This window comes from Brachypodium distachyon, chromosome 3 (assembly GCF_000005505.3).
Source record: "Brachypodium distachyon strain Bd21 chromosome 3, Brachypodium_distachyon_v3.0, whole genome shotgun sequence".
NCBI classification, from domain to species: Eukaryota; Viridiplantae; Streptophyta; class Magnoliopsida; order Poales; family Poaceae; genus Brachypodium; species Brachypodium distachyon.
In genome coordinates, this window is record NC_016133.3 from 54,531,574 (window position 1) to 54,555,885 (window position 24,312).

Consider the following 24,312-nt stretch of genomic DNA (forward strand, 5'->3'; position numbering starts at 1 on the left):
AAATGTCCATAATACCCATGACGAATCAACGGCGGAGATTAGTACACTGCTTCTTTGCCCTTTGCAGTACAGCGGTACCGTAAAACAGGTCTCTGCTCACGATCGAGCGGGCTTTGCGAAGGGGACAAGGAGGCGAGAGGACAGACAGCCAATGCAGTGCAGATCCCGAGGTCAACACGAGTCGAGCCGAGCCAAAATCCAGAGTCCCCGTCGAGAGTTTAAAGAATGCCACAAGCATACAGCGAGAACACAGCTCATCATCAGAAGCGAGAGGTCAGAGCTGAGCGCGCACTGTGCAGCTCTCACTCTCTGTCTCAGTGGCGGCTAGACTACTCGAGCTGTGGTCTGATCAGTGGATACTGGATAGTACATCTCGATCTGATCCGCCGCCTAGCAAGACAGCTCCATCGGGTATGCATCGCAGGAGAGCCACCACCATCTTGACGCTCGTCGTGGTCACCTTCCTCCTCGTCATCATGGATTCCGGCGAGGTCTCCGCACGTCGCCTGCTGCCGAGTCCTCCCCGTCCAGGTATTCCGAATCCTCCCGGCTTACTGTACTACCACGTACTCTCCCCTGATATGAACATGAGATGTGTGAATGGATTATGGATGGATGGACTGATGCGATTGCATTGCAGCACTGCTGCTCTTGAGTGGCGACGCCGGCGGCAGGAGCCGGCTCATGCATGAGAGGAGGAGCTGGGACTGGGAGCCTCAAATAATTGGGGAGAAGGCGGCTGCCGTGGGATCATTAACCGCGATGACGAGGCGCTTGCTGGGGCAGAGGAAGCCTGGGAGTCCTCCGTCGCCGAAGCCCCACGGCATGACGACCATGTTCAGGCCCCTGCCGCCGCCGCCACCGCCGGTCACCGAATAGAGGTGCCGTGACGGGGGCCTTTGGTTCGGGGCACGTACGAGCACGAGATGATGGTGGGCTGGGCTTCGATCGTTCCGGTTGGTCTCCTCGTGTTGTCGCGCTGGTACCTTGGGCGAACCGAAACAAGCCGTTCGCTGTGGACAAGGAAACTACTGCTCCATTTCGAAACACTGTAAAAATGAGACGCCGTGCTGCACCGTTCGATCCCTCCATGCGTGGCCACGCTCGCTATCGGTTCCAGCTTTGCACCTTTGATATGTTGTTCGAAAGAAAAAAGAACACTCTCCATACGAAGTCGTGGGGGACTTGCCACGAGTTCCTTCTTTATATCTTTGATTTGGCCACGAGTTTGTTCAAAATGTAAAGTGCATCCTGGCTGTTGTGGTTTGTGTGGAACAAGGTCTGTCACTCTGTATTCGAATCAAATGAGTAAATTACTCAGAACTGCCATGTTTGATTGATTCAACATTCTATTGTAACCACTATGATTTAATTTCCCCCAAAAGGCCACCATGTTTGTGGCATGCAGTTGCGCTCATAGCACCGATTCTTGTTAGATTGCATTTTGATAACAAAACGAACAAAGGGAGAGCCACCCATAAGGATTAAGGGCTGTGTTTGGCGATGCTTGCGTGGAAACTACCGAGGCCCATGTTCTTACCATTTCCTCTTCCATCCTCCCCCGACCCTCTCTCCCTCCTTTAGGCCCCGTTCGATTCATAAAAAATTTAAAGGATTTTTGGAGGATTTCGAATCCTCGGGATTTTTTCCTACGTGGTTCATTTGGTTCAAAGGATTACAAACCATAGGAAATTTTCCTTATAATTCATTTATACTAGGTTTTGTAGGAAAATTTTCATCCAATCCAACCTCGTTGTAAGAATCCTATGTTTTTTCCGTGCATAATCAAACATCATCTAATTCATGTAGTATTGAAAATGACATGACACTTTGACCCTGTATTTTTCATATTCCTGCGTTCTGGAAATCCTATGAATCAAAGAGGTCCTTAGCATGTCCTTGCGCTATGGTCGTTGGGCTCTTAATAGGTCAGGTGCTCTACGTCGACCGTCTTGTCGTCGCCGACCAGCGTAAGTTCATGTGACGTTTTGACTCTGGCTGTCCTAGCACTCTACCGACAGTCCTCCGGCTATCACCGTTTGGGCTCTGAATAGCATAGGTCCGTTGTGTCGACCACCTTCGTCTCTCCCCAGCGCGAGTTAGGTGTCGCCTTGGTTATGGCTATCCATGACCGAGGTTCACATCATGTTCAGACTCTCGACTCCGTCCAACAACGACCGCAAGGAAGTGTGCATGGCACCTGTCCAACATGTCCATGAAGGAGGTGTCGTCGTCACCTTACGACGATGCACCGTGCCTCCATCACTCCTCTAGGAGCTTTGTCTATAGTGGCGCAGCTCTCACACATCGCGACGGTCGGCGTCACCATGGGATGATGATACTGCCGCCTGCTGGAACACACACAAAGAATAGGCACTCCGCCAGCTTTGACGTGCCCAACGCAATCAAGGAGGGATCCGTTTCAGCGGACCAGCCATATCAGCTGCCATGTCACTTCTGACATGTGGGATCAGACAAACCGATTTTTGCAGGTCTTTTGGGGTCGGACGGTCGGTCATTATGTTGAGCAGGGGCGAGTTTGGTTTTACATTTGTCATAAAACCCGAATACCCGATTCTTCCAAAACCCGTCCGAAACGAATGCCCAGTACCGCCGACGACCTCTCCACACCTTTCTCTCACAAATTCGAACGCTCAAGACGCTTCCAGTCGACACCGCCCCCGCCGCCGTCTCTCGCCGACGTGCCACCGGAGGCACTCTCCTCGCCTTCAACGCATCGCCGCTCCCCCTTTGCGCCCCATGGTCCGTACCTACCTCTCGGCCCAAAACCCTAAACCCCCCTTCCTCTCCTCTCGCGCTACTCGTCTCACCTCCATCCCCTGCAGGACTCCTCCCCCGCCGCCGCGCTGTCCGCGCCGACGACGGCCTCCGCCCCGCCGCTCGATGACTGCCTCCGCCTCCTCCGTGGCGAGCGGGACGAGCAGAAGTTGGCTGGCCTCCTCATCGCCGCAAACGTCTGCCGCGCCGGCGACGCCGCCGCTGTCGCCGAGGTCTACCGCGCCGTCGGGCCCCGCTTCCTTCGCCGCCTCCTCAACACTGGTAAGAAGCGCTGGGAAACTCGTGCTGTTACCTCGTTGTTGGTTTCGCCCGTGGGGTGCTGCTGCCCCTCGTTCGTCATTGGGCCTGCGGTTTGTGGTGGCCGTGCAGGTGTCTAACTGGGTGTTTTTTTTGTGCGCCGCTGCAGGGTTGGGGAAAGTGGAGGGAGGGAAGGAGGAGGAGCGGGAGGCGTACCTGCGGCTCGCCGTGACTGTTCTATCTGGGCTCGCGCGCGTACCGGAGGTTGCAGCCGACGAGGGGGTCATCTCGATTGTGCCCCTCATTGCCGAGGTCGTTTCCAAATCGTAAGAAATTTCTCTCTCTGTAAATCCTGATACTTGTGTAAGTTCTTAAATACTGATGCAATTGTAGTGTGGTTGTTGAAACATTTTGGTATTTTTGTGGTCTGAAACTGTGAAGGGCTTGGACCAATTGTTTTGCCTACTTTGGATGCTTGCATTGCAAATAACATTTGCTTATGATGGCAGCCAAATCTTTGCAGGTCTGAGCTGACAATTACTGAAGAATGTTTTGAACTTCTGTCACTCATTGCAATAGCCTCCGAAGATGGGGCATACAAGTTTTGTGAGCCTGGAGTAATGGCCATGCTCTTCAGTCAAATTATCAACTTTCCAGATGGTAATTAAATTTTTCTAGGCAGTCTCTTGTTAGCCTGTTAAGTCTCCGTCCATCTTCCTTCATCTTGCTGAGCATGTTAGTGGCGGCACTTGCACCTATATTTACTTGTGCACCTGGATGTCTGATGAGTGCTTTTCGTACTCCGCTATGGATTTTTAATTTGTGGACACTGCTAAAGCGTTGCTGTTCAATAGCGGAATAATATTATCCAGAGTTAAAATGAATACTTATAGAGTTGCTTGGTTGTTTCCTTTGTAGGTTCAAGGTGCTCAGAGCTTGCCATTCATCTAATTCAATTACTTGCTCATAAACTCAGAGCAGAGAACATGAGTGTGGAGAATCTGCAAGGCATGACAAGCATGGTATGGATGATGTACCAGATTGTTTTAACTGGATCTTTCTATCTTGTCAGTATTCCCTATTGATGATTTGATCTACAATTTTTGTTGCAATTTAGGTGACTTCTCTTGCTACGTTTTTTGATGCTCTTCATACAGCAGTTAAATTTGAATCACTGCATATTCTTACCACCCTCCTTTCCCAAAAAGAATCTGTAAGAGCAACCCCACCTCCCCCCACCCCCACCCCCTGTTTTATTTGGACCATGAGGGGTTTTATTTTAACTCTGTCTTTTCTATTTGTACTGCTGGAACACCAAAGCCACTTCATGATGCTTTGAGGTCAATGCCATCTGCAATTTGGCAGTCTCATATCCGTGGTGGAATTATTGCTGTTCTCCAGAACCGTGTTGGTATGCCCATGCTTCAGAATTTTAAATGTTGCACTATTTGTTGCTATATTACTAAAAAGTTAAAAGTTTGTCTGTCAAGTTCATAAAGTAGCCAGTAGAGCATATGCTCAACAATGAGCTGCATTTACCCAGGATGAAAATGCTAATATGCACAGCTTTGCTAAAACTATTATATACCAATGCAGTGATAAGCTATAATTTCAAACATGCTTACATTACTGTTGCATTATTTCTTCTGTTCTAGGCTTCTAGTTGGATCCCTCTTTTATTAGTGGATTGTAGCATTTTGTTTCTTGTACCAGTTGGTAGTTTGGTGTAGATAGTTTGGAGTAACAGAACCATGGTCAGAACTGTAGTATTTACTACTCCCTCCGTTCCATAATTCTTGTCGAAATATTACATGTATCTAAACGCTTTTTAGAAATAGATACATCCATTTTTAGGCAAATTTGAGACAAGAATTATGGAACGGAGGGAGTAACTCATAAGGCTGCAACATGCTGATGCTGTGAGAGGAAATTATGTAGGATTTATTTTTTATTTTTTAGATCAAAGGCTAAGGTCGTGTTCCATTCCATAAGAAATGAAACCTTCTTCAGTTAAGCTCCTTACAGCCATAACAGGCAACCATAAACACAAAGTATGTAAAGTCCCAACATCCAAAACAAAGCTTTTAACAGGGAGAACAGCTCTGACAGAATTAACAAACAACAGAGCAAGGCCACATCTGTTGACAGTCTTGTCCTCGAAAATCTTCGGAGTGCCTGGCATCAGAGTAGCAACTTTGTGCTTCTTCAGAGGGGCCCTAGCCTAGGAGCCTCCAATCCTCCAGGGTTTAACTCTCCGTGAGACCATGAGCTGTAGACGTTTGTCCATTAACAGTATGTTTGCTTTGGGGCATAATGGATGCCATTTCTTCAGCAATCTCAATAGCTTTTGCCAGATAACCTGTAGACCAGACCAGATCTGACGACCAAAGAAGATATCATTACGTAATTTCCAAAAAGACCAGCAGAAATCTTGTTACACATGCATTCTTTTATTACTAAGCCAGCAGGTGGCCATCTGTTCATATAAGAATAAATCTAATTAGTGTTAGTATGTTCCTTCCTTTTGGAGATGGTTATGATACTAAATATTTTCCATGTCCAGTGTCTTCTGAAAAGCTGCAAGCTCTTCTTTTGGCGGAGTGTATGATGTCTATACTGGGTGAGAATTGGTTGTCAAAAGATTATAAAGTCCCAGATAACGAGAATGGGATGCCCATTGACAAGTACGTGTGGCATCTCCTGTATCCTCTATGCTGTTGGATGTACCATTCTCATTTCATATAACAATTTGTGATCTCTGTAGATTTGTATTGCTTGTACTAGAATCCGCAAGAGTTGAAGTTGCTGTTCTTCTAAATGAACTTGCTTATTTGAAGTACGAGTCATCAAAAAGTGATCAGACAGATGACGCCATCAGTCAGAAACAGAGAAATCTGGCTATATTATTTTCATTAATAGAAAGAATAATAAAAATGATATCGGATGCCAGTAGCAGTGAAGGTATGTAACTTTGTATGCCATCATCTCAATTATTATTGTTTCCATGGGGGCTGCAGACTTCTCTAGCTATCAACTGATGTATTATATGCAATCATATGATGACAACTTTTCATTCCATATCTATTAGTTTAACAACAGTGAATTTTGTTTTATATATGTAGTAAAAAATAGAATATATACTATGTCCTACATACTACCTATATACTACTCCCTCCGATCCATATTAATTCTCTCAAATTTGCCCAAATATGAATGTATCTACGTCTAAAAGGTGTCTAGATACATGTAATATTTTGACAACTAATATGGATCAGAGGGAGTACTTCATACTACATACTGCCATTTGCGCTACATACTCCCTAATTTGAGTGAAACATGCGTTGGAGTAACTACACCAGGTAGTACGAAAAAATACTATTGAATCAGCAGTCAGCACCTGAAGTCTGCAGGGGGGAAATCACCTCCTGAAAGTGGAGATGAGTAGCAAATACTATTGAATCCCTAAGCGTGCCAACTTAGCAACACGCCCAATAGCAGCATGGTTATTAGTTTCATTATTTTCATCATCAAAGCTAAGCTACATTCTTCTCTTATTCACATAAAATTCTAGTGACATTATTAGTATGTTCCTATAATTGCCTAAGCTTCTTACATATGCTGGTATACACTAGTTAGGTATGGTAGTGTTTAAATAGTTTGAGGGTGAGACTGTCACTGCTTTTGTAATATTGTTGCCATTTCTTCTTTTATATTATCCAACTTTCAGTTTTCACTTTTAAATATTTCTATGGAAGTTTATTGTCATAGACTAGCAAACTTATTAACACCTCTCAGTCTTCCTTTAAAAGAATATTTAAAACTGTATGCAGGTGCACCAACTCAGACTATTTGTGAGAGGACTATCATGAAGGCAATTACAGGACTAAATGAGACAGTCAGTTTAGTGTTAGACTTCATACAGGATGCGAAGGTACATATTTTGATCTTCTGGTGAGTGGTGACCCAATCATTAGTATTGGAAGATATCTTACAGGATAAAATATGACAGGATCATGGGCAAAGGAAAGGTGATGATCTTTTGGCAGCTGTGAGAATAGTAGGAAGGTGTGCTGTTGCTCTTATGAGTTAATATCTGGATTTATGTGCAATTTTATTCCTGTCGAGACTGTTCCTTGGAGATAATAATTCAAGACCATAAGTATTATGTTAATGGCACTTTAGTTGCTACTTCTCTAAATACTAATTCATCCACCTGCTTGCACTTGCTCATCATAACGAACTATTTACTCAGTTTGACATGCTAGGCTAAGAGCAGCGTCAATGTGATAACAAGAAGGGGTACCAAGGGAATCTTTTGGGCACAGGACTGGTCACAAACATTGCAACACTGTCTAGAGTTTTGCCAAGCCAATATTTGCTCCTTGCAGGAGAACTGCTTCCATGGAAAAGCAACTACTAGCGGGCCCACATGTCAGCTGGTGTAGCAAAAACAACAGTGTGTGGAGGACCGGTACCACACATTGCACAACTTTTTGCTAACCAAATATAGTGGGGTCCAGCTTATTATCCCTAGGGGGTATCAAACGTTAGTGATGCCCTTAGTGAGTTTGACCATCAGAAACAAGTTTGTGTAATTTTGGCCACTTTAGGTTTCACTATGCACAACATTTAATAAGCCGTTAAACGAAGTTATCCTAAAATTAAAGTGCTTAAAACAAGCTCCGGTTGCCATCCTCAATTAGTAGCTACATCTATGTGTTACTCCCGTTGCAGCTATCTGGCAGAGACACCATATGCGTGCAAGGAGAAGACTGAACGTCTATTGGAATTTATTTTTTGTATTGAAGGTCAAGATGAATCAAGGTAATTTCTTCTCCATTTTGTGCTCAGCAGCTGTGAATATTTAGTATCTTTCATAATGCAATATATTGATGGTATAAAATATATTCTTGCACACAGCCCCTTCTATTCTGTGTGCTTCATGCTTCCAATGCTATCTCAAATAACAACGACGGCTGATGGATGCAGAACTTTGGCGTCGTTTGGAGGCTATAGAACTGTAAGTAGGCATATTTCATATTAAGCTTTCTAGATTATCTTGATTCCCTTGCTTTTTCCTCCATTGATATAATTTATAACTTGCCAGTTGAAGATAACACCCTAATTTTCCAAATTTAAGAAAGGACAATCAATTTGAGCCTTTCATGGATTTCAGAGTATTTTCTAGATTTTGAAAAGCTTTCTCACTACATTCAGGATACAAATGCATTTATTTAGGAAAAAAATTGCAGGGTTGAATATTTGGAAATATTTTATTTGAGTTCCAGAGAACCAGAGGACTGAGCCACCACCTTACATTATGGGATGTCCTGGCATAACTATTCAAGTTGCTTCTGCATGCCAATTAGTTCTGATGCAAAGTTTACTGATTGAAATGAATCCATGAGAATATGAAATAGCTGCATTGATTTTGTCAACAAGATAGACATTTGGCATATCACAGTTACCATGTATTTCATTTTTCCCCTGGGACTGTGGACAACTGATATGGATGTGTTTGTGTTTACAGGTTATAGACTGCCTTATTAAAATGACCGAGCAGAATGGAATGATAATCGACCATGGTAGCATGTTTTTAGCATGCGATACCATCATAAACTTAATGTCAAATGTAAGGGACTACATTTTTCAAAACTCCAAAAGTATTTTGCCTATCATGAGAAAGTCTAATAGCTTGTTTGTCATTCTTTAGAAGAAAAATGCTCATATTTCAATGGAGCCTTATTTCGTCCGCCTCTTGGAAGCACTTACTACATGGGCTGGTATATTCTGCTCCTAATTTCTTTACATCAGCTAAAATAGATATGTATACTCTTTGCAGGGTGGTTCTCAGTTGTCATCATTTGTGAATGTCTGATTCTTTGCATTCATTTTTTTGACATTGAAAGAGATCCACGATTGCATTCCGACGGTATATAGATACATATATTAATTTTTGCTTCCGACAGTATATAGATACATATATTAATTTTCGCAAAGAGAGACGCCAGCTTTGGGGGTCGAACCCTGGTGGGCAGCTAGCATAGCTAGCTGGGCTGACCACCCAAGCTGAGCTTGGTTCGATTATTGCGTTCATTACTTTCTTGCATTCATTACTTCAATTTGTCAACAGCGTCAAATCTTTTACCAGAATTTGGAATGATGACTACTGCTTCATGTCTGCATCCTATTATATGCTTGACATTGTAACTGGGATCAGGCAGACATCAGGAATTATTACTTAGCTTTGTTGGCTTATGTAGATTTATCTGTGTTCTGTGAAGGGTTCAGAAAACCGTTTTTATCTTCTGTGAAAAACTGGTGCCTGGCTGTTTTACGTGCGCTTTTCACTTCTTAAATAAAACTAAAGTTATGTTTTCATGTCTAAGTAATAGAGAAACAATTCACTGCAAAAACTGGGGATCAGATGGCTCTTCTTCAGTTTTACTCAAAATGTCCAATAGTGTATGTATATTAGCCCTTTTGAGATAATTATACGTTCAAGAAGGCAATTCTAATTGATCAGTAAAAAATATAATTAATTTAAATGTAGGGTTGTTGAATCTTGACCAGTTTGTGGCAAATCCCATTACCGGTTTCTGAACCCTGGTCCCATGAAGTTTTAGCTGCTTGAATCGCTGCCTATTATCAGTTCTGGCACTGTGGCATCTACTCTATAGAGATATTCTTGATACAAGTATATAACTAGCGAGCTGTGTATAGATGAACTGATCCATGCGGACCATGCCTAAATATTATGATGCTATTGGTAGCAAAGATTATCTCAACTTTTTTTCCTTGCTGATTCTCATGTGCTGATCAATAATATGTTTTTTATGTGACTGATCATCGTATCACTACGTGCGATTGTTTATAGGAACAATGGATGCTTCGTCAGTCATCATGACAGCCTCCAGCTTATGCACGATGGTGATGGACTTGACATCAGAAGATTTTCTCTTGAGCTGCTCTGATTTTGACTCCAAGACCCTTGAGACTTTGTCTGACCTCATTGTCAGAAGTTTGCAGCAGGTGATTAGTGACATCGTCTCTTCATCAGTATATTATCTTTATGAAGGTTCTTCTCTACAATGTTTTTCTGCTTCACAAGCGGCTTTGTGTATTGTTGTTGCAGGATATCCCTGACGATGACGGGGAACAGTTGAACCAAAAGCAAACCATTATATCGGGTAATGCATCCATCTGTAAACTTAAAAATTAATAAGAAAACACGTCCCTCATTTCATGTGTGATCTGAAGTATCATTATCTAACTTTGAAATTGTACTGGTTGCAGGTTATAAGCGGTGGGCTGATCGATTTCCACGTGTTAAAAATGTTGTAAACCGGAATGTGTCTGTCTGATCTTCAACTATCTATACCCAAAAGTTGTGTTCTCTCTTGCAAATGAAAATATGCATATGGGAACCTTCAGTCCAAGCATGCCATTGCATCAAGTTTATCTGAGGCTGGTCATCATTGGCAATTCTTTATTTACATGTGACACGATCACCTGCTGGGGCGTGACCATGTTACTAATACCTCAAATGGCAGCTACTGGTTCTTCTATGTAAAGTCTGACGCCCTGACATGAATACCCTGATAAGGGCAAGCAGGATGGCATCTGCGTGTTTCACAACTACAGGAAGCAAGTGTCTGCGATGCCGATAGCATCTCAGTCTGTTTTATCTGTCATTTTGCACAGAACACACATTTCTAGTGTAATGATGGTATCTTACCTGATAGGTTCACGGTGCAGCAAACAGTCTTTGTTGTTTATTTGCAGCTCCGCCCATATGATTGTTGTTCTGTTTCAGCTGCGCACATGCCAGGATCAGTTCTAGGAGTAATAAAGAGCTATCTCCATTCTTCCCTCAAAAAAAGAAAAGAGCTATCGCCATTCTCCAGGTTTTTCGTGATGTATATTGTTTCTTATTTGCACGAGGTGCGCCCATGTGATTATTTGTTTCGGATAAGTACATGGGTTATATGTAGTTTCGGGTCAGTTCTAATAAAGAACGTTGTAGCTCTGTCAAGGATATGTTTTTTGTTTATTTTGTGCAGATACTGTTCAAAACATTTGCATCTAAGTAAAAAATAGGTACAAGTGCGAAACAAGCTTACACATATTTCCCCAGCTAGAGTTCCCAGTGATACGTGATGACCTGAAGATGGGGACAAGGTACTTGCAGTATCGAAAAAGCAGCTGATGTTTTACAAGCAGCCAAAAGCACCTGATATTCCTTCAGAATCTAAACACCCACACAGCCATACGGCCATACCAAAAAGAGGTGATGTTTGGAGAACACAATCACATGAACTCCCCTGTTTTTTCCTGTCAGAAGCAATGCAAGGACTAAAAACAGAAACAAAAACAACTGTCATAATATGAAAGAATTCTGGCAAATTCTTGAAACACCTTCTTTTTGCGCCAAAAAAAATTGCAAGAACTCTGCCACTCAAATTAAGCATAGAGAGAAAATGAAAATCTATGCACAAAGGACAGCAAAAGAAGATGGATAAAAGAAGTCTAAACCATCTGTTGAATTACCAAAAACATGTATAAAACATTTGAATTATTGTAAATGGAAATGAGTGCATCTGTCTTACAATTAATTTATAATTATTACTACTACAGTTTTTGACGGGAATTACTACTACGGTTTATAACTAGCACAGCCATTCCATCATCTGTCACATTATCACATCTGCTGAGTGTGAGATTACTCAAGCAAGGAGACTCTATAATGAAATTCATCGCAGCATCAGTTATAGAGCTGCAGCACACGAGATGCAGCCTCTCCAAGAACCGTGAGCATGAGAGGCCCTCCGCCCCCTCGTCACGGAAAATGCTGCCACCGTTTAGTACAAGATCACGAATTGGACAGGACTGGACGAGTGCTACAATACCCTTCTGTGTGTAGCCTATTCTGCAGGAGATCTCAAGAACCTGAAGCATTGGGCAGCTGAGGGCTAGAGCCTTAAATGTATTATTAGTCAATGCAGTCCCAAATTGAAAACTGCAGCGCCAAATTGAGATGCTTTTAAGGTTGCTGCAGTTCTGGAAGATTTTGATCAGCTCATTCTCATTTAGACCAACAACAAACTCGAGCCAAAGTTTCTCTAATGCTTTGCACTTCCCCAAGAGGAAACGGAGTCCGAATACTTGTGTCGTTACAATACGAGCCAACCTAAGTTCCTTCAAATTCTCACAGCTTATGTCATAGCTATGTGGATAGGAGGGATCATGTGGCGGAGTGCACCGGTACTTTCCATTCATCTCAAACTCGAACTTTTGGAGCTTCGCCCATCCTGGACCAAACTTTAGGAGGTCATATCGTCTGATTTCGTTGCAATTCTTTACCACAAGCTCTTCCCATGATCCATACCTGCCAAGGTACTCCAGCCATTCCATGTTATCTACTCCCTTACAGTCGACAAGGTGGAGGAGTGAAAGACTCTTGCAACCAGCCACCACCGAAAGAAGCCCACTCGAATTTACTGTTGATGTGCATTTCAGCCTGAGGGACCTCAGCTTAGCAAAGCAAGAAACATAAGCTAGACTAGAGTTATTGACATATGAGCAGGAGCTTAAGGTGAGATCAGACAGTGAGGGGCAGTGAGATAAAAGCATATGGAGGCCTTGGTTGTCCAACTGCTTCCCTTGACTGGACGAACAACAAGAGTAATCGATCTCAACTTTCAACAAATTGGGGAACCGGGAGAAAAGTGATTCTAAAGGTTCTGTTGTAGAGTGAAGTCCACAACCGATGCGGATAGTGTCCCTATGCTCCGCCTCAATGGTGTAGAGGTGCTTTGACACGAGGGATAGAGAATTGCGATCACTTGCCCTGGTAATCCATTTGAGGATCTCGGCTAGCAGTGGCTCAGGGAGGTCTTCCATCGAGTACTGCAGCTGCACAAGTCAGGAAATCTCAACCCTCAAGGGTCTGCATGGCATGGCGCTGAACTGGAAATTTTATGATCAGAAAGGTAATCAGATAGCAGTAGTAAAATTTATGTAGAGGAAACACTGACAAAGGTTTCAGCTTTTTAGATGTGTTGGAAGATTTGGGTGCTTATCTTCTTCAGAACGCTACATAATGCAGGACCTATTTCTATGTAAAATCGTGGAACAAACACAGTTATAAGAAAAAGGAAATTAAACCAATACCCAGATTATGTGCAATTGTCGAAACCAAGTGTACCGGCGTGGAGGTATAATACCATCTACCGATCTACGAACAGTACTAATAAGAATTACAAAGCCCAAAGAGATACTTAAACATTCACCAGTTGAACTGAACTCATATCTGGAAGCATCTAACCAATGACATGAAAATAACGATTTCATGACAATCCAGAACAGGTGGCATAAGTGGCCGGGTTCCATTACATCCAGAACAGTTGTTACTAGCTAAACCAAACTATTTCCTCCAGCATTACACATACTCCCTCCGTTCCTAAATAATTGTCGCTGTTTTAGTGCAATCGGAGGGAGTAGATTCTACTAAGCCAGGTTTATAAACAACGGGCTAATGGCATCAACAGAACAAATCGCGACAATCGAATCGATCTAGACAGTACGTGATGGAATCGGAAGAACTATGAGCACGAATCGAGTGGTTCGCCTAGCAGTAGTCTCTGCTCAATCAGGGATTCAAGGTTGCTCCAAAAGGAAAAAAAAAAAAGAAGAAGAAGAAGAAGAAGAAGAAGAAGGAATGGACCCAAATCCGTACCTCGGGCGGAGGAACCAGCGATCAGCAGAATCCGGGGGATTTAGCACCAGCTGAAAGGGAAGAACACAGCTGAGACGGCGGCGATCGTGGGTTGCATTCGGCGGAGGTAGGCAGGCAGGAAAATCTCCGCGGCGAGGTCCGAGGCGAAAAACCCTCGCTCGCGGTTCAGAGTCCCCTTTGGCTTGGTGTTCTGTTTTGGTGGAGAACGGAGAAGATGCCCCCTATCTAGGCTGCTGAGGCTTAATTATCGGGCTAGCTCGTTCTCCGACTGTGTTGGGCTGGTGGGCCGTGATGTGGGCTAAAGTTCCCTATAGGTGTCAAGTGTTTTTTTTTTTTTTTGACGAACCTGGCAGTGGTTCTGCCTTTTCCATTAACCAAGGTAGGTGTCAACGGTTAACCATGCAGCAGAACGAGCTTCCAGGACTCTAAAAAAAAGAAGCAGAATGAGCTGCAGTAGCTTCGAGAATGTGACACCGGAAATGGCACTCAAAAGTGTGAGTTCCTTTTCCGTGTCACGCTCAGTGTATCTTCTATACATCCCACTCCCGAAAATGTAACAATTGCAGATTTGAACCAAAGATGAGCAAGTGACAAAGCACATAAAAGGCACAGTCAAAGCGCATAAAGCTTTTCCCTGGAAAAAGGTAAAAAAAAAAAAAGGCGGTGGCAAAGCTTGTGCATTAGCTCGGCCCCGATCAATCATCACGTCTCACTGTCGTTACTTGGTGAAACGGTGAATCAGAATCCACGGCATTATTGGGTAAGAAGCTAGGCTACAAGCTAGCAAGAAATAATAATTTACTTATACATTATACAATTTTTCTTTTTGGATTGGATGATCATCTCTCTATCCATGGCGTTGATTTCGTGTCGTCCCTATCCCTATCGGTCGCCGTCGCCAACTTTCGCGAGGATAAAGAAAAGGCCACCGATTCTGCGTAAGCACTACGAGCACCGGCCGTATCCTCTGCGTCCCGTCCCGTATCATCCGTCCTGGCGTCCTCTGTACTTACGAACCTGAGTGATCGGGTCGAGAAGTTAAGAGTTAGTATCCGTGTAAATTTAGAAACAAATATTTATGAATTACTAGTAATTGAAAAATAATAAAATTGAGGAGAATAAACCTGGCAAAATTGTCACTCTGACTCTCCACCGGTCACTCTGGATCGCCTCGTGATGCAAAGGATCAGGAAGAAGACGTGAGCAGCATCTGTAGGTGCGGATCGGTGGATTTTTCGGGTGATTGCGACCTGCAGGTGTGAACCGGTGCTATCGCTGAGAATCTGCTCCGGAGGCGTTATTTAAAAGGAAAAAAAAAGGAAACGTGGGAGGAGCAGCTTTGATGGTTCTCTCGCCCTTAATTTTGTTCGATTGGAAAAAGTCTCTAGAATCATCATATTTCATTCCCGATATCTGTTTGATGTGACCCACGGGTCTTAACAGCATTGCCCTGTTTCTTCTTTTCCTTTCGAATACAAATACAGTATTGCACTCTGCTCGCCTGTTCTTGATAGCGAGAGTGATCGATCTTTTTTTGGCAGGTGTGGGTTACTCTGAACAGTTTCTGGGAAAGTCGAGGCTGGAACTACACTGATCTCCGGGACATCCTTGCAAACTTGAGCAATCAGGAAATTTGGCCAGGTGAGGAGGGTACGAATTTAATTGTTTGTTTATGTACACGTGTTACGCACACGCCCTTTCTCCCCCGACACGTACGAGATGGTTCCGCTCTTCTCTTGGACGTGCTGCAGCGAGCCCACCTGACAGACGGTGTCAGGGGTGTCGTGTCGTTTAACCACGGCTGCCTACGTCCACGTGTCCCGCTGACTGACGCCGATGCAGACTATTGCAGCAGCTTGTGTGTTGATGATGTACATATTACACTAGTACGTGGCCGTGGGAGTGCCGCGTTTTCTTCGATCGATCGCCGGCTTGCTTTCCCAAGTTTTGCGTCGCCGGCGGTGGTTGCGCGGGGCACATCCGTCGTGTTTCCCCTCCGGGTGGTTTGACCATTGCTTCAAGTGGCTTGGGGCGCCCCCCCGGTCATGGTGGGGTTTGGCCGTGCGTCTCGTCTCTTCTTGAGAAACAGAAATCATGTTTCTGTGTGACGCTACACCAACCTGCTCCACCAGCTAGCTAGCTACAACGCCTAGGAGTTGACTCCAGCTTAGTATGGCCCTGGAGACTGGAGCTCAATTGTTTTGCTACTTCAATCAAACAACCGTTTAGATGCCGGCTCCCCGCTGTACGTACGTGCATCCTGTTGTGCTGCTACTCGATCCAATCAATCCGTTTTGAAAGTTGTAAAAGAGTTTAGAGGTGTCGCCTCGAATACATTTGAATCTGGTTAATTCATCGACGAAACGGACAAGGAGACAAAGACATATTTTGTTTCCGGTTTCATCGACCGCTGATCACGATGAGTACTGTATTTTCGATTGAGCAGTGCATGTATTGTTGGTACCAGCTTCGAGTTAATACATTTATTCTCTTGGTCGAGAGAATTAATTTCGATGCGTTCTAATGTGATTTTCTCTCTCTTAATTATTACGCCAAGCGCGTCATGGGTGTCGCATTGCATTTTCGTGGTTGCGTTTGCAGTTTGCGCTAATAGAACTTCAATATCTACCTGAGAATTAATTTGCTTCGTTATTCAATAGAAAATAAAAGAAACGTGCGGGTGCAGCTTTGGTGTTTTTCCCGTCGTCGTCTTCGAGGAATAGTCTCCGAAATCATCAAATCATATATATTCGCGATCTCTATTTGATGTGTCACGGAGCATAGTGGAGGTGGACCAGCTTGTCCCCCTTAAGCGTGCGATTTCTTTGATCAAATCGTACTGTTGCTAACTTATTATGTAGTACATTTTTTCCATAGTTAATTATGAGTATTCCACCGTCCCAATAAGAGTGTCTTAATTCTGACTAAATTTGAATGCATCTATACACTAAGTCATATCTAAATACATCTAAATTTTGACAAAGTTGATATATTTTTTGTTGGACGGAAAAAGTATCAAAATTACAACCTAATCTACGAAAGCGATCAACGTTGATCCGGCCGTTCACGAATCGGTTCCAAGCTCCGCCACTTCGTGAATGTGCACGTTGATCTTATTGCCGGAGAAGAGAAATTAAATACGTGCTGGAGTAGTACGTTCTAGAATCTCTGGACGTCGATCGATCTGGACTACCGGTCTCCAGAACACCGTTGCGAACTCGAGAAGTTGTGTGAGCACACGTAAAAGGAGGCTCACGCTTTCGATCGCCACAACCCACAAGAAATTGGCCAGGCGACAGGTGTAACAGATAAGCTATAGTAGTGCAGCACTCTTGTAATAACAGCTGGCAGCTGTCGAGCATTTAGGACACTACTATAGTGGAACGGGCAACATCCGATCGAAAAGCTAGGCAGGCAAAGGCATCAAAACATATTACTACTAGCATTGACCTGAAAAGCTATATATAGGTCTTGCAAAGTAATTCATCAGCGTTCGCTTTCTCAGAAAGAAAAGAACAGAAAAGAAATCTGCATTCTCGCATACGCTGTGCGCTGAAACAGTTAATTTCCACGAGTGGGGAGGGATCGTGTTGCTCGATCCGGCAAGTGGCCGATGGAGCAGGGCCAAGCGAACGCGTGTCCAATTGCCAAATACAGTATATATACAGCGTGCATGCATTTCTGGTAACTCACTCACTCGCACCCTCGCTGTGCCGTGTCAAACCAAAGCTCCCCAATCTCAGCCACGTGTCCCACCCGGGTGTCACGTACTACATGCATCTTGCTCCCTGACGCCGACGTGTGGACCCACCATCAGTCGCACTCATCAGCACTCCTGTGCGTGTTGTTCCCGGCGCCCGCTGACGCCGGTGCTGACGATCGATGGAACCATCGATTCATGGGGATTTTGTTGTGAGAGCCGCGTCTCTCCGATCCAATCGATGTCCATTCCCAAAGTTTCTGGCCGTTGCCCGGGGACACACAGCCTTTGCGTTTCCCTCCCTACGAAGTACTATTGTTCTCGTTCCGGTTCTGGGATAGTAGCACCGTTTTGCGCGTAAGGCTGGCGGCTCCCTGCCGTCTACTTCATGCTGCTGCTGCTTCACAGTCAGCTAAAGATTTACCACATCATGTACGGAGTGTATCTCGAGTGTCACCTCCGGTGAATTCTGAATCTATATTTTAAAAGTGGAACTGGATGCGGTTGTTTGACCGGCCGGGTACCTTGACGATCAAGAGCGATCAAGAGACAGCTAGCAGGACATCTTTTCTCCCGGGTTTCATCGCTCGCTCGCGATAAGAATCATGGAACGGTCTTTTTTTTTTTATTTCTCTTCGATCTTGCCAGGGTACAAAGAGTTGTTTTCTTTTTCTTTCTTTTTGTTTGAAGGGAAGTTATTTTCTTTTTCTTTCTTTTTGTTTGAAGGGAAGTTGTTTTCTTTTTCTAACGAGGGTGTCAAGAATTCATTTCGAGAGAAGAGATTGGTCCGGTGGCTGTATTTCTTATGCCATTGAGAAAACCATTATGAATCGATGCTAATAGCCCCCCGATAGGATCATTGATATTTACACCGTGTAAGAATATTTTCATCACATGTCCAAGATTGTCAATTGAGAAATAAATCCACGACTTAGAAATAGCCACAATCTTCAAATGATTACTGTTTTAGTCCGCGATGAAAATGAACAATCTTGGGCGCCACACCCAATTTCAAAGACGTTGGACTCGACAAGGTAGAAGAAAGGCGAAGCACGATCGTGATAGCAAGTTCTTTGTAGCAGGTGACCAATCAAAAAAAAAAATCCATTGAGATATGTACACTGGTTTTTATCCATAACAACAGAGTGGATTTTAAAACATGGAGGTTAACTGTGGATCATGTCAACGGTACCACCACTTGAGCCGAGGGCATTGATACGAGAACCAAATAGGAGAAACGGTGCAATCCATGTTAATATGATCCAACGGCGGGGAGACACGCATTCCGACGTATTGGGTTCACCAGAGTAATAAAAAGGAGACTCCAAAGCCTAAGCTTCTCGGCCTGGGAACGCTCCAAGCCGCACCCGTGTCCCCTCTAAAAAATGTCATTAACTTTTTGTGTAATTACATCAAATGCCACCGTTTCGCTTTCGTCGAACATTCGAGACTTCTCCTGATTACCTGATCACTTCTCTCTCACTCACTCATTTTCTCTTCCTCCTTTCGTCTCTCTCTCTCTGTCTCGCACACCGCTTCTTCTCAACTAGTGTATGGTTTATGCATAGCAACAAAGGTGGATTTCAAGACATGGAGACAAACCATGAATCATGCCCACGGTACCACCTCTTTAGCCGAGAGCACTGACACCGAAACCGCGTGGAAGAAACGGCACGTTCCGTGTTCGGTCCAACGGAGGGGAAACGCATGCTCGGCTCACCGAAATAATAAAAAATATAATTAAATACCGCTAGCGTGCCTCGACGGTTTTGATCAACACATGTGTTTTCTCGCACTTTTCCTTGAATAAATACCCTTTCTCTTCTCCTCTGTTTCATAACAAAATCAGAAACCCAAACACACAAAGCAAAGAACGCAGCAAATCCATCCCCTTCCCAATTCCCACCTCCGCAGCAAAGCTTTCCTAGATATCCCCGTGTATCTTCCGCTCCCGCTCATGCCATGGATTCCCCCAAGGTAATTATCCGGCTTTGCTATTTATTAGCCACTTGAGATTTATAGATCAATGCCGATGGATGTTCGATCTGATCACCGAGATTTGTGTAAGTATCGAGAAATATCTCCGTCATATGCCCACGATTGCCAATTGAGAAATAATCCCTCTACTTAGAAATAGCCACCCCTTTTAATGATTAGAGTTTTAGTCTAAGATTCAAGTAGACAATCAGCGGTGGCACACCCAATTTCGAAGGTGTTGGGATCGACAAGGTAGTATAAAGGGCGAAGCGCGACGATGGGCATGATAGATAGTTGTTTTTAGAAGGTGATATATGTCTGTTAGCCAGGCGTCGATTTGTATGTGCAATGATATCCACAAGGACAAGGTGGATTTCGAGACATGAAGGTTAACCGGGGATCATGCCCATGGTACCACATCTTGAACCAAGGCTACTTATATCGGAATCAAATGGGAGAAACGACGTGATCCGTATTTGATCCAACAGTTTGGAGACACTTCCGTTTCTATCCCACACACGTTTTCTCTCAACTAGAGTACAATTTATCTATAGCAACAAATGTGGTTTGAAGACAATGAGGTAAGCCGTGACTCATGCCCATGGTACCACCTCTTGAGCCGAGGGTACTGATACATGGACTGCATGGAAAAAACGGCATGCTCCGTGTTTGATCCAACGGCGAAGAGACGCATCTGACGTATTCACCTCACTTAGATATATAATAAAAATAGAAGTACCTCACCTAGATATGTAATAAAAATAAAATACCGCTAGTGTGACCGAACGGTTTTGATCGACACGTGATTTTTCTCGCTCTTTGCCTTGAATAAATACCGTTTCGCTTCTCCTCTCCTCCAGTCCTCCGTTTCATAACATAATCGGAAACTCTCACACACAGAACAGAGAAGGCAGCAAATCCAATCCCTCCCCAGTTCCCATCTCCGCTGATCACTGCCTCCGCATCAAAGCTTTCCTAGATATTCCCGGGAATCTTCCGCTCCCGCTTCCGGCTCGGATACCCCCTGCTCGCTTCCGCCTCGGCCTCGGTCGCCTCTTTCCTCCTTGTTATTAGAAAGAGGACTCAGCAGCTGCAGTTCGAATCGATTTGCATCGGATAGAAGCCAGGACTCTGCAGCGGGAGAGAGAGGGAGAGGAGAACTCGTCTGCCGTTTGAGAACTGGACATGTGCGTGGAGGGATTCGAAGACGCCGAGAGGTTGGATTTTGGAGCAGCGGAGATCGAGAGGCCGGCCGATTTCCTGGTGGGTAAACAACCTGCTTCTCCTCCTCCCTTCTATTGAAGTTCAATTTCTCCTCTTGCGATTCTCATTTGTTTCTCCATTTCCCTCTCCCAATCCGGAGGGTTTTTTTTCCCCGCAAAAGAAATGAAATCAATTTCAGTGTTTTTTCTTTTCTTTGGTCGATGATGATTCGTGCATGTTCCTGTTTGGTCGGGGATGATTGATCGACCGGTCGAGCAGAAGAAACAAAACAACACTCTACTAGTTGCTTCAGGCACACTTCTTGCGTGTTGCGTGAATGCTTCTCGTTTCTTTCTTTCTCAAAACCTTGAGGCGAAGTTGGAGGACAGATTAGTTTATTTATTCCCGCTGGAATTAGTGAACTCCCTTATCTTTAGCAAGAACTAGTAGTAGTATTATACTGTCATGTTATCACCTCTTGTGCCGAAGGTGTGAACATCAGGAAGATACTTTTGAATTGTTCAGCGACCAAGAAGTTTCTAGTTGGGATTTCTAGGATTGCTGCAGAAACACAATCTGTTTTTCCGTTGTCCTGGCCTGTGGATGTCATGTCCTGTCTGTTTCCGCATTGCATTGTTCTCCTGTTGTACGTTTTGATTCTGTGATGAAATCGTGTGGGGTTTTCAGTCGACGTGTACGCTTGCTATCCTCTCATATGCTGCGAGCAAGATATTTGCATGTGACGGTACGGTTCTACCTGAAAACTTTTTCATACCAAGCAGGAACGCACAGAAAATTGAACACCGCCAAGTTCACAAGTAGTACTTGAATTCTTTCCTCGAATTGAATGCCAAATTCTAACACCAAAAGGGAATAGTGTCCTTTCTGTGTTTGAAGCATCAGAGAAAGACATATTGTTCACTTAAAAAAGAAGAAGAAGAAAGACATATTGTTGGGCAGAAGGTAATAATCCATCATCCGCACTCTTTATATGCATAGAACAATCAGCACTGGTAAAGTTCAGGTAGTGCTGCACCTCTTTCTGGATTGAGGTCAAGAAAAAGCTAGGTGTGCTGTCAAGCCTCTAGAAGCGACACGTTTTTTAACATGTATATAAGTGATCCATGTACTCCGTAGCTCTGAATTACATAATGATGGGGTAGCTTTGTCCCTTTTTAGTTGCAATGGTGGTTGCAAGCAGGAACAGGGCTATGGAGTGGGGCACAAGAATGCACACCTGGAAGTTCCATAGGGGGCAACAATTGGAGTTTATGTTGTCCTATCATATTGTCACAACTGCTTGCTATTTTGAGTTCATATAATGTTATCAGATTTGCTCTTTTGTTTAATACCCTTGTGTGCTTTCTTGAGGGGTTCCTGTTGTTTATGAATCCCCTCTCTAGAAATGGCTATCTGTAGCCTTGTTTATCCATAGGGTTCCTCTCCGACTTGACTGAGTTAGGCTTCTGTTTATATGTCCCTTTCAACTAGGTGGATTAGTATTTATTACTGAAGTCATCCACTTTCTATGTGATAGCGACGACGTTCTTTAAGTTATTTTAGTTGTTGGCAGAGTTGAGGGTTGGGAAATAGATTCTTAACTGGTTTGCCAACATTTCTATTGTTTCTAAAAGGCTGGGTGGTCCTTTATCCCACCATCTCAGATTTATCCTGCTATTGTTTAATTTATCACAGTTGCTTCTTGCTTTGACCTAATCTTTGTTTTTTGGGTAATGTGCAGATGGAGAGAGTTTGTGAGAACATGGTGTCTCTTGATTTCAAGCAAACTAAGATGGTGTCTGGCACTGGAGAGAGTTGGCACAATTTTGTCCCAGCCATCCGATCAGGCGAGTGGTCTGACATTGGTGGCCGTGATTACATGGAAGATGCACATGTGTGCATATCAAACCTAGTGAAGAATTTTGGTTGTAACAAGGCTGATGATGAGATTATTTCCTTCTATGGGGTAATCGCTTCTTGACTCTTCCTTTTCTAAAACATGTCTACTTCATAGCAAACTAATAACCAGTACTAACATTATATGTTTAGCTTTTTCTAAGATCATTTTGTCCTTACAATGCTCAGGTCTTTGATGGACATGGTGGAAAAGACGCTGCTCACTATGTTCGTGATAACTTACCACGGATCATCGTGGAAGACGCCGACTTTCCTCTTGAGCTTGAGAAGGTTGTTAGGAGGTCATTTGTGCAAACTGATAGTCAGTTTGCAGAGAAGTGCTCTCGCCATGATGCACTTTCTTCTGGAACAACTGCACTTACAGCAATGATTTTTGGAAGGTACTATTCCTGTCACATGCAATCCTTCCTCTCTTGTTTTATGCACTATCATTTCATTGATTAACAGAAAATACTAATGCATTAGAGTACCAATGGATTGGACCCTAAGTTACCTGTTTTGCGTGCTATGTCTAATTCTCAAATTAGAATGCTTATGACAGATGTTCAGCATGTCCCTGTGAGTCAATCCAGAAGTATTTGAACATTTACCATTTCGAGAAGTTACTAAAATTTAATGCATCATAATTCAAAACTTGTCAACTAGCCTGGATTGGCAGTACTTTCTACTGAATTGGCAGTACGTCATGTTATACCAGAATTGGCAGTACTTTCTACTGAAGGTTTCTATGTTATTGGGTGATTCCAAGTGATTAGCGATGCTAATCATATCTTATGCAGGTCTCTTCTGGTTGCTAATGCTGGTGATTGTCGAGCAGTCCTTTCCCGGCGTGGTGCGGCAATTGAAATGTCCAAGGACCACAGGACTTGCTGCCTCAATGAAAGAAAGCGTGTAGAATCACTAGGCGGCTATGTCGATGATGGCTATTTGAATGGTCAGTTAGCAGTCACGAGAGCACTTGGTGACTGGCATCTCGATGGCCTGAAAGAGATGGGGGAGCCAGGAGGCCCATTGAGTGCTGAACCAGAGCTGAAGATGATCACATTAACAAAGGAGGACGAGTTCTTGCTTATTGGGAGTGATGGTATCTGGGACTACTTCTCAAACCAAAACTCTGTAGACTTCGCAAGGAGAAGACTCCAAGAGCACAATGACCTGAGATTATGCTGCAAGGAGATCATCGAGGAAGCAATAAGACGAGGGGCCACGGACAACCTAACAGCAGTGATGGTCTCTTTCCACCAGGAAGCCCCTCCTCAGATAAGAGTAAACAGGACAGGTCGGGTTGAGCGGACCATATCAGCTGAAGGGCTCCACAGCCTCAGGGTCCTCCTGGAAGGTAAATGATAGCGGTGTGCCATTGTCGCCGCCATCCTTATTCTGTGCTACATTGTTGAGTGTTAATTGTATGTAGAAATTCCGGCGTTGTACTGCTGTCTATCCATCATCCATTGTTGAAATGTCAGTGGCTATTGTTACCTGAGAATAAACCAGCTGTGAGGGACTGTAGATAAGTTGGGTGCCTGGTTAAGGGTTTAGCGTATCTGCATCCAGGGGGCTTTGAGGCTCATTGTGCGATGTTTTCTTCCCCCTATTTTATTTTTGGGTGTTAAAGAAACTATTTTGTGGTCGTTCAAGTCAATGAAACTTGAGTTTTATCATGTGATGACCACCTCGTTGATCACTGATTGCATGTTTTATTATGCCTGTTTGGAAAGCAGTCTTATACCCATTTAGTGGT

At 43.9% G+C, this 24,312-nt stretch overlaps 3 protein-coding genes and 1 long non-coding RNA gene across 6 annotated transcripts; 3 read left to right on the forward strand and 1 right to left on the reverse strand.

The window, feature by feature from the left end:
- Positions 1-13: 13 nt before the first annotated feature.
- On the forward strand, positions 14-1,358 carry LOC100834919. The gene is made up of 2 exons (XR_731885.2): positions 14-531; positions 641-1,358. It is a non-coding gene; the product is annotated as an uncharacterized LOC100834919 (long non-coding RNA).
- Positions 1,359-2,582: 1,224 nt separating this feature from the next.
- LOC100828408 lies at positions 2,583-11,074 on the forward strand. Its single transcript, XM_010237624.3, has 18 exons — positions 2,583-2,763; positions 2,847-3,060; positions 3,206-3,362; positions 3,560-3,696; positions 3,955-4,058; positions 4,154-4,249; positions 4,357-4,447; positions 5,600-5,720; positions 5,801-5,997; positions 6,867-6,967; positions 7,046-7,101; positions 7,771-7,860; positions 7,957-8,056; positions 8,567-8,668; positions 8,750-8,819; positions 9,914-10,068; positions 10,172-10,226; positions 10,333-11,074. The coding sequence occupies exons 1-18, from the start codon at positions 2,761-2,763 to the stop codon at positions 10,398-10,400; spliced, it is 1,917 nt and encodes a 638-aa protein (XP_010235926.1). The 5' UTR covers positions 2,583-2,760; the 3' UTR covers positions 10,401-11,074.
- Positions 11,075-11,575: 501 nt separating this feature from the next.
- LOC100828711 (F-box/LRR-repeat protein 14) lies at positions 11,576-13,994 on the reverse strand. 2 transcript variants are annotated; one of them, XM_014901598.2, is made up of 2 exons: positions 13,775-13,994; positions 11,576-12,951 (listed from the first exon to the last, which is right to left on the reverse strand). In XM_014901598.2, exon 2 carries the CDS (start codon positions 12,937-12,939, stop codon positions 11,668-11,670), a length of 1,272 nt encoding a protein of 423 aa, XP_014757084.1. In that variant the 5' UTR covers positions 12,940-12,951; positions 13,775-13,994; the 3' UTR covers positions 11,576-11,667. The 2 variants fall into 2 exon arrangements, with proteins under 2 accessions (XP_014757084.1, XP_003572904.1); XM_003572856.3 differs by having other exon boundaries at positions 11,576-13,005.
- A 6,304-nt stretch (positions 13,995-20,298) lies between these two features.
- On the forward strand, positions 20,299-24,237 carry LOC100835228 (probable protein phosphatase 2C 27). Of its 2 annotated transcripts, none has more exons than XM_003570273.4 (4): positions 20,299-20,714; positions 22,396-22,620; positions 22,740-22,951; positions 23,351-24,237. In XM_003570273.4, exons 1-4 carry the CDS (start codon positions 20,637-20,639, stop codon positions 23,916-23,918), a joined length of 1,083 nt encoding a protein of 360 aa, XP_003570321.1. In that variant the 5' UTR covers positions 20,299-20,636; the 3' UTR covers positions 23,919-24,237. The 2 variants fall into 2 exon arrangements, with proteins under 2 accessions (XP_003570321.1, XP_024316346.1); XM_024460578.1 differs by lacking the exon at positions 20,299-20,714 and adding an exon at positions 21,437-21,617.
- The last annotated feature ends 75 nt before the right edge of the window (positions 24,238-24,312 follow it).

Bases quoted from the DNA above. Each gene is read 5' to 3' on its own strand.
- LOC100828408 (XM_010237624.3), top strand. The intron at 10,069-10,171 runs GTGATTAGTGAC...TTGTTGTTGCAG, and splicing joins TTGTCAGAAGTTTGCAGCAG to GATATCCCTGACGATGACGG. The intron at 10,227-10,332 runs GTAATGCATCCA...TACTGGTTGCAG, and splicing joins AAAGCAAACCATTATATCGG to GTTATAAGCGGTGGGCTGAT.
- LOC100835228 (XM_003570273.4), top strand. From the start codon at position 20,637: ATGTGCGTGGAGGGATTCGAAGACGCCGAGAGGTTGGATTTTGGAGCA. The intron at 20,715-22,395 runs GTGGGTAAACAA...GGTAATGTGCAG, and splicing joins AGAGGCCGGCCGATTTCCTG to ATGGAGAGAGTTTGTGAGAA. The intron at 22,621-22,739 runs GTAATCGCTTCT...TACAATGCTCAG, and splicing joins AGATTATTTCCTTCTATGGG to GTCTTTGATGGACATGGTGG.
- LOC100828711 (XM_014901598.2), bottom strand. From the start codon at position 12,939: ATGGAAGACCTCCCTGAGCCACTGCTAGCCGAGATCCTCAAATGGATT.